The sequence below is a fragment of the Urocitellus parryii genome, chromosome 1, assembly GCF_045843805.1.
Source record: "Urocitellus parryii isolate mUroPar1 chromosome 1, mUroPar1.hap1, whole genome shotgun sequence".
Lineage (NCBI taxonomy): Eukaryota > Metazoa > Chordata > Mammalia > Rodentia > Sciuridae > Urocitellus > Urocitellus parryii.
The window spans coordinates 101686193-101695821 of NC_135531.1; the positions used below are offsets into that span (position 1 = coordinate 101686193).

The following is a 9629-nucleotide window of genomic DNA, read 5'->3' on the forward strand; positions in this document are numbered from 1 at the left end:
GGTAGATAATCTGGATTTTTGTCTTGCTTCTGCTTATAATTTCTAAACTCTTCTTTCTGAATTTGCAGAATGGTCCCATTAGACATGAAGATTTGTAGTATTCAATGATTCACTATGGCAAAGTTCCTGAATGTTAGGGGTGCCCTTCAAATGTCCTCTAGCATGACAGTGGAGGCGCTGGAAGCCATTTTGCATCCACAACTGCTGTTAGCACAATATTGGGTGAGAGCCCTTAGGCTCTGCTTACGCTGACTCACATGGCAGGCCAGCACCCTCTAGTGGTCACAGTTAAACCTCGAAACGTGTATTTTAAATATCACAAGAAATTAACTTAAACCTGATAGGGCCAGGTAACTGTGTTTTTCAAGTGCAGAATTGTTTTTCACCTGTTATTTCTAGTTGAATGGGTGATATGTTCCACATGATGTATAAACCTGATGCAACTCAGCCTCCATCAGTCCTCTATCCACTTCTCCACTTTAGGCTTTTTTTTTTTTTTTTTTTTTTTTTTTTTTTTTTTTTTTAAGAAACACAGGATCTCAAGCTGCTTTTCCTTCTTTCTCCTTTTATTTTTAGTAGTTGTAGATTTTTTTATTTTGGGACACTTCCTATTTCTCTCTTATTAGTTATTGCTGAATATAAACACATAGACTGTTTTAATAGAAGGATGCTTTCTATCATTTCTATACAAGGAATAGTGAGTAATCCATGTGAGGAGATTGTGATTTCAGGGAAGATGTGGACTTGAAATCAGCCCTGAATTAAAAGCCTAACTCTGACGCTTTGTTTTCTGGTGATATTAGTCAAGTGTATTCACTTTTCTAAGTTTACTCAGAAGGTGAAAGTAATGTGATGTGCTATTGTGGCTCACGTATAAACCATGGTGCACTTAGCTGAATCACCATCAGTTTCTCTGGAATATCACCCCCTTTTTCCCTTGCCAGATCATCTCATCTCTTGGGAATGGTTTGATGGTACAAGTGTCCACTCCTCAAATTAATTCAGAATCAGGACCCTCCCCGCATCCTTAGTGCAATCCCACAAGCTTGTAAAGGAGATATCCAAGGCAAGTCTTTGGAGAGCTTAGTCTTATCAAGAAAAATACTCAAAATGGAATAATTTTGGTCCAAGATGGAGTTGGGAAGTGGCAGTTAAGTCAGATCTCAGATATGTCTAGATCCAAACTTTTGACTCTGTTGCTTACAATAGGTACCAGAATGTTAGCTCATGTCTTGGGAAAAAACAAACAAACAAACCATCACTCCCTGGAATACTGTGTGCTGTTTTCAGCAAATCTTTTGGACTGCAATGTTTCTTTGCTTTTATGAGAAACTGTCCAAAGAATAACAGTTGTCCAGTCCTGCACTAACAAGACAACATGTCCTTTATCAGTATCAATCCAAAATCCTTACAAGATGCATGTCATCTCTCTCCCCTTTATATATACAGATTCCATTTTGCAAAGTGTTGAAGCAAATACCCATTACTGCTTGAGATTGTGTTCCCAGCTTGGTATCCTTATGAGCCCTAAGAAATGTCTTTCTTCTTCTAAGTTCTCAGATAGGATGAATTTGTTCAATAGGTTGACAAACCAAACCTCTCAAGGACTCAACTCTATTCTACCAGAGAGGGTAGCTCTGTGTCCACATATACAGACCTGTGCCATACAAAATAAATGCCCAATTAAATCCCAAGGAAATCTAAAGGAATGATGATGGTGGTGGTAGTAGTATTACCACTAGGCTACATCCTCAGCCCTAAGTCGTGCCATACAAAATAAATGCCCAATTAAATCCCAAGGAAATCTAAAGGAATGATGATGGTGGTGGTAGTAGTATTACCACTAGGCTACATCCTCAGCCCTAAGTCGCTGAGTCTTGCCTCAAATTTGAGATGATCCTGCCTTAGCCTCTTGGGTACCTGGGATTACAGATTACAGGTGTGTGCCAACATGCTTGTCATAAAGGAATTATTTCAATTAGTGAAATGTGACAGGTAACATGTTTCTGGACTGAGAGTTTTCCAACTATCCCCTATGGTAGTAGGCAATCATATGTGGGATTACAGGAGTCCACAGTCCCTTCGGTCCTGTCATTCAGTATCAGCAACACATTTCCCAAGACAGAGGCATCAGGATGTAAGAAGATAGGAAGGAAAATGCATTAGAAGGGAAACACTGTCTGAGCTCACAAGATTATGGAGTTGCTAACACTGGGTCCGTTCTGAGTCTTTTGCAAGTTCCTTGTCCCCAGTGTAATCACACATGTGTTTGAGGAAAAAGCATTTGGGACGAACGAGTGTGTTCAAATACATTTATTCAGCAGGCAGGTCAGCTGGGCATCTTGGTGATCTTAAAGGATTTCACGCCTTGGCTCTCAGCAAGGCCCAGATTTTTTAATGAGGATAGGAATCTGGCGCTTCCTGTAGGAGAGATTGAAAAAGAAAATCAACTTAAAAGTTTATTGACAAAAAGTGACTATGGGAAAAAAAAATAATGGGAAAAAAACCAGCTTTATTAAACAAAGATAAGATGTGTTCCTTTGTCTTTTTCTCATTCATTTATTCACTCACTTTTTCGTCACATATTTGTTGCTAACTATTACTTTCACTAGCCATACAACAGAAAGGAAAATTGTCCTTCATACATCTAGTGTTATAGTGGACCCCTGAAATTAATCTCCTATCTATTGCTGCTTCTTTTGTTCCAGATGCTACTGCCCTAGCTACCAGGTTTCCATTGTAGCTGGTGCCCAGGCTGCTGCAGAACTAGTTGATCTTTGGTTTTAGAAAAATGAGGATCCATGGGGCTGGGATTGTGGGTCAAGTGGTAGAGTGCTTGCCTAGCACGCGCGAGGCACTGGGTTCGATCCTCAGCACCACATAAAAATAAAATAAAGATATTGCGTCCACCTACAACTAAAACATAAATATAAACAAAAAAAGAAAACTGGGGATCCAAATCTGTGAGGTCTTGTTGAGGGAAATCATTTCTGTAGCCCATATAATGTCAGCTAGTGGTAAGCATCCTGCTCTCCAGATAAAAAATTCTGTTCTCTTCATACTGCAGCTTTCTTTATCTAAATAGCCCTAAATCCTATAATTGTTCCAGAGACCATTTCCTGATCTCTCATTTTTCTAGCCACCCTTTTCTGGAATATACTGGCCTACAAAATTTCCTCTATTTCTCCATTACTGGAAAATATCTGATATTCCTATTTGTATATGTCCATTTAACTGGAGTTTTCTGGTTGTTTATTTTGAGAGAGTTTAATTCTTTCTTTTCCCATAATCATTAACTGGTAATAATACTGATTTCTAAATCAGCTGCATACAGTAAGTACAATGACCTAAACAGAACACATGAGTTGATTGGTTTTCTATAGCCTTACTGTTCACTATGGGTCAGAATATTTGGTGTCCACTTTTGGCTATTTGAATTTAAATCAAAAGTTAAATAATACAAAAAAATTCAGTTTCTCAAAGAAGGGAGACTGTTAGGATAGAGGAAAGGCATCAGGGAGGGAGGAGTAGGCAAGGAGAGGTACTAGGGAAAGAAATTGATCAAATTATGTCACATGCATATATGAACATGCCACAGTAAAACCCACTATTCTGTATAACTGATATATATATATATATATATATATATATATATATATATATATATATATATATATATTTAATTTTAGTTTCTCAATTGTATTAGCCACATTTAAGTGATAGTGGCTAGTAGCTATGTATTGTACAGATCGAAGCATTCCTACCACTATAGAAAATTCTGTTGGATGGTGATGGTCTTATAGCAAAAAATATATGGAAGAAATAGAAAAAGTCCTGATTGAACATCCCCTCCAGGTGCATATTGACAAAGGAGACTACCACATGCCAGCCCTTGTTTGATATTATCTGCTTACCTGGCATCTAGGATGAGAGCTTGACTCTAGTTACTGTGCAACCGATTTGTTTGGGGTATATATGCATGTATGTATTTCAGGGCTGGGGATTGAACACAGAGCCTTGCACTCACTGCCACCAAGAAACATCTCTACCCACTGTCTAGGGCCTTTAATACATGAGAGAAATAAAGGCACTATCATATATTAGAAAATAAGTTGTAATTTAAGAGAGCCAATTTTACCTATAAATCTAAGTTTTCTTATCTAAGAAAAATAGAAAGAGGAAGAAATGTTACATTTTCTGCCCTCCAAACCTTTCTCCCACATTTACATATATTTGAAAGAATAAAAAGAGCCAGCAGGAATTAATAGGTCTTAAAGGGCAAACAAATGTCCCAGCCCTCTGCTCATATTTTCCCAATGTGTCACCCTCGATATTGAGCTTTTTGAAGTTGGCATCTGGAGATTTCCCAAGTCTCAGGGCTGTTCTGCTTTTTCTCCCCTTAGGTGGAAATAGGATAGTTGATCTTATGTCAACAGCATAGGTCATGGGAAAAATAACAAGTGGTTGCAGATTCTTTTTGTAAGTCTTTCGTGTGGAAGCAAATTCCCCACAATACAGCAGAATACATATTGTTTTGTGTTGAATCTTTGTTTTCACACTCCTTGATAAACTATGAGAAGTTTCTGAGACAGTTTAAAACTGCTCAAAAAAGGGATTGTTTTATAGGAAGAGAATTCATGCAATAGTGGAAATGTATATAGTCATTGAGCCTAAGTCAAAGTCTTTAATAACAAGTCAACCCCAAAATAACTGTTTACTGAATCACTTATGGAACCTCTTTTATTTGGATTATTCACATATTTATTTAGCCTAGAATGATCCTTGTTGATGCTTCCAAAAACTTAGAATCCTGTTTAAATGGCATTCTTTTCATGAATACTTTCTTGATTCCTTTCATCAAGAATAAATCTCTAGGGATGGGTGTAGCTCAGAGGCAGATGAAGCACTTTCTTGCATGTTCAAACCTCTGAGTTTGATCCTAGCACTAGTTTTAAAAACAAGTCTCTGCTGTACTTCTGTAATACTTATATCTTTTCTGCTGGCATTTGCTACAAATTATAAGGTGCTGGCTTACATGTGCTCATGACCTATATTCTCCTAGTCATAAGATTAAGAAAGGTGGCAGAGGCTAGTGTTAATTGTTCTGTTGCTGAATGAAATATGAAATCGGTGGCACACTTACATCTGACCCCTGAATCCAATTCCTTTCACCCACTTACGGGTGCTTCAGAAAATGAAACTTCTTTGAGGTTAGCTATCATATCCATGATTTAAAATGATACAAAAATTCACTTTTTGGCACCCAAATCTATATAATTTATATTTGTATATTTGGGGGCTTCAGAAAATACAATCACTCCTGTCAGTAAGAATGACTTTTTAAAGTTAAAATAACTTTTTTTTGTGTATAGGCTTTTTATGAATCTATACTATCTGTTGTTTTGTTTTAAAACATGAGTTTTATCCTCTAAGTGATTTTAAAATCATATTATCTTATCAGAGAGATAAAAAAGGGAAAAATTAGTTTTGGAAAAAGTTGACATTTTTTCGTAGTAAGATTCATGCTATTGGTATATTGATTGAGCCTTTAGGAAAATAAGATATATAAAAGTTTGAAGACAGTAAACTTAAAATATATATTAAAAAGAAAAGTCTGTACTTACTGATTTTCAAGGCACAGCATGCATTCATTGGTGTAAGTATTTCCATCATTTCCACAGACAGGGTCATAAATCTTGGTGCATCCAGTAATTGCATTGTTGCAATTAGCCTGAAAATGAAGTTAAACACAATCATTTCCCATCATCCTCTATTCTTTGAGTTGATGGCAAAATTACTAAATGGTTTTAATTTTTTTTTGTGCATGGTTACAATCTGGAGAATTACACTGAATGTTCCAAGGAGAGGAATCTAAAACCTGGAATCAGAAAATCTGGTTCTAAGTAAAGCCTCTACTATGTGCAAGTTGTGTGATGTTGGTGTGTTTGTGGTTACTGAATCTCCGTCACTTCATCTATAAAATGGGAATGATGTTACCATTTCCCATCAATGTCATAGTGCTGTCATAAGGATTCCCTCAGGTGAGGAAGATGATGTCCCAGGTTACAATTATGGCAGGTGCTTGCTTTTCTCAGGCCAGTTGCTACCTGGGGCATGTTCTTCCCTATACATGCTTCCCTTAAGCATGCAAAAGCACTAGATGTCTTCCATTCTTGGAGTCTTTGTCCTCTGTGTGCTCTGCTCCAGTAAGAGCTAATAATCACCAAATGGCTGTTGCAGTGTTCCCACCAGTTGTGTTTTGCCAGCCCTATTTATCCTTCATTGCTCAAAATCACTGTCACTTATTAGGGGCACCTTCTTTTAACTATGTGATGCTCCTAATGGTACTAGAGCTTCTTCATAACATTTATCACAAATGCAATAATTTATTCACTTATAAACATTTGGTTCATCAGCTGCCTAGATATAAGTGTAAGGAGAGATGGAAACTTCTTCTCCTGGTCACCAAATTTAATGAAATTACCTTTTGGAAAAAAAGAAAATATGGAAAAGTTAGGTGTAAAATTATTTTTCTAGAGGAAGAACTTGGTTCACTATTTTCTGCTGTTCATTGTAAACTAGAGGTGCACCTGGATGACTGGGGGAAAGTTATGTCAACATGGTCAAGCTGGCCCTAAGAGAAAGGGCTACTCAGTGGACTAGAGAGAGCTTACATCTCAAATGCTTGTCCTTCCAGCTAGCCCTAGTGCATATGTGAATTTTTTCACAACAAGCATCATCTGCATAGAAGTTGCCCAGGTATCAGTGAATGTGTTCTCCGACACAGGGCTGTGGGCTGGGGAACTGCCTTCCACCTGCATTTAACAGGCTGAGTGTTCCTAGCATTCCTACTCTTCATCCTGACCTCAGGTTAAACTGAAAGTTGACAGACTGCATTTCTGTTGGATCAAAAGTTTTGGCCTCTTATAAAATTCTAAAATTCTCTTCACCTTTCTTCCTTGGGAGCCAGCTTCAGTGTTACCTAGAAAACAAACAAATGAAAACAAAACCAGACATGTTAAGCTGGATCGTAAATGAGAGATGCAGACCTATTCTTATCCAGAACCCTCTGCTTTCACAGAAGGCTGTGACTTCTTTGCTGTCCTCTTCCAATGACCACCTCTTATTTCCATCCTCTTTCAAGGACATCTGATTGGTTTCCATTTACTCCCTGTCTGCTAAAATCCTAAGAAGTTAAGTAAAAATCTTATTATGACTAAAAGTATCTCAATTCAGTATTTCAGAAACATTGATTCATTTCCTTGCAAATAGAAATTATGTACTTACTGCTTGAAATTGGTGCTGAGTAAGTGACATTGAAGGCTCACTGACATTCTCACAACCAGCCATTAGATCTTTGATCTCATAATGAGTGGAGTTTAAGTATCTTTATCTGAGTTTATGGGTTGAGGTATGGATATTTACATAACTAGCTATGAAATAGTTCTCATAACAGTGACTAGGTCTTCAGATATAATTGCATTAAGTCCCCCTTTCATAAGTTAAAACCAGACCCTTTTTGCCAATTCACCATCAGTTCCCAAGAACCTTTCCTCACACTTGTATGACACAGATTGACTATGGATCAAATCATATTTCATGAATTTACAAATAGCAAAATAGACACTGCATTCTCCAGAAAATTGCAGGTCTTGCTAACATCATGTAGGGGATGGTAAATGTGGAAGAATTCCCTGAAAGGAAGGGAAACTAATCTGAGAGCACCCAAAGTAGGAAATGTTTATGAGATATAATTTTGATATCAACAATCTCTGAGGGCATGGAGAAGAAGAGCTGCTGGAATAGTCAGAACCTGATGCTGTTGTTGGGGTCCCCATGGGTTTCAGAATCTAGATGAGTCTAAAAATTGATGAGCAGGTGCTCACCACAGGCATCTATTTGCATTAATTAATATGTATGAGGAGGGAAAAAGGACCTCTGCTCCCATAAATATTTAGCAAATACAACAAAAGATATTCTACTCTTTAGCGAAGTACTGGTTTGGCTCTAGGTAATATTTTCTGCTGGATTGGAGATGAAGTTGAAAATGTTAAACATTTCAATGATAAAAAGTAATCTGAAGTCTGTGGGTTCAGAATTGTCTGCTAACCTTGTCAAGAGGCAGTTTGGGGACCTATGTATACCATCTACTCAAGCAGAATATTTTCCTTTGAAACATTCTGTAGATCAAAAATAAAAATTTTAATCAGTCAAACCATACATTTTATACTGAATAACTGGCTACCATTATTATCTATTTAATGCAATTCCATGAGAATTATAAATTTGTAAATTGGCCTTAAGCATTTACAGAGTGAGAAATGTATTTAAGGTTGAGGTATCCCCACTTTCTCTCTAACATATTCCTTATAGAATGTCAGCTCCAGCCTAGAGGAAAACTTTACTATCTCTGGGCACCTCCCACTGGAATTGTTTCTCTCATTTTATGTTAAAAATTCTTCTTTCTATAATTCCTAACTATTGATCTTATTTTATCTCATTGGGACCAAAAGGCTAGCCAAGACTAACTAGTTTTAATTAAGTCTAGATCATGTTAAATTTCCAGAAAGATATATGTTTAGCAATGCAATAGAGCAAGCAGTTTTAAATTTGAGAAATATGCAAATCACTTACCAGATAAACTTAACAAGGCCAAGGCACAGAGAAGAAAGATGCTTGTCAACTTCATGGCTGAGGTTCTGAGTCAAGAGGTCAGATGAAAAAGGCACAGAGTTTACCACTGCTTTCAACAACCATGGAACTGGAGGGTCATATAGGCTATGGGCAGCACAGGCTCCACCTGCTGTGTTGCATAGCAGGTGCCCCTGGTTATTGATTGACTGTCATGGCCTGGCCTCCAGGCTCAGAGAGAGCTGTGTGCATGAGAGGTGACAGGAAGAGGCACCTCAAATTCTATCAGGAAAAAGCAGTTCTGATGGTTAGCTAGTTAACTCGAACCCTAACTCTCTGCGGTTACGGGAAGGCTCTTCCCTTCTGGAACTCCAGTTTTCTAGGTGTAAGGTGAACTCAAAGTTCCTGTCTACTCTGTAGATCTGGATACATGAGCAAAACACCCTCTCCATTCTTTGTTCCCTTTCTCCACTCTTATTATTCTTTTCTGTCTTCTCTCTTTTTCAATCACCTATTCACTAAGCCTCAGGTGGGGTTGATGGAGGGACAGGTCAGAGCTAGGGAGGATTGAGTTCTATCAAGTGTATGCTGTGGAGGTGGAGGGTGCTGCTAAGAACCACTTAGCAGCTGTGCATTCCTGGATAGTTGATTCACTTTTGCTGTGCCTTGATTAATTCACCTGCAAATTGAAATAATATTAGTATCTAACTCAAAATTTTGATTTTTCATTAAAAAATAATATGTACTGCATGTCTATCATGTGTTATTGGGAGATGATTCTCTGTTCTCTCATATTGCTGCAAGACTTGCGTGTAGAATATCCATTGCCTTTGTTTCAGACTGTCTTTTCCAGGGTGTTTGTATAACAAAGGTTCTTGAAAAACAAAATAATGTCACCCTCGGATGCAAGGAGTCAGTTGGTTTATTGTCTAGAGCAACAGAAATATCTTTTTGCAAGACAAAATTCAGGTGTCCTTTTAAAAAGATTTAGAATTTTT

General features: G+C 37.6%; 1 protein-coding gene across 1 annotated transcript; it reads right to left on the minus strand.

The window, feature by feature from the left end:
• Positions 1 to 2375: 2375 nt before the first annotated feature.
• On the minus strand, positions 2376 to 8689 carry Spink1 (serine peptidase inhibitor Kazal type 1). Its single transcript, XM_026384509.2, has 4 exons — positions 8635 to 8689; positions 6951 to 6982; positions 5625 to 5731; positions 2376 to 2421 (listed from the first exon to the last, which is right to left on the minus strand). Exons 1-4 carry the CDS (start codon positions 8687 to 8689, stop codon positions 2376 to 2378), a joined length of 240 nt encoding a protein of 79 aa, XP_026240294.2.
• Positions 8690 to 9629: the final 940 nt, after the last annotated feature.

Bases quoted from the DNA above. Each gene is read 5' to 3' on its own strand.
- Spink1 (XM_026384509.2), bottom strand. From the start codon at position 8,689: ATGAAGTTGACAAGCATCTTTCTTCTCTGTGCCTTGGCCTTGTTAAGT. The intron at 6,983-8,634 runs GTAAGTGATTTG...TTTGTTTTCTAG, and splicing joins GGCCTTGTTAAGTTTATCTG to GTAACACTGAAGCTGGCTCC. The intron at 2,422-5,624 runs GTAAGTACAGAC...TCTCTCCTACAG, and splicing joins ATGCTGTGCCTTGAAAATCA to GAAGCGCCAGATTCCTATCC.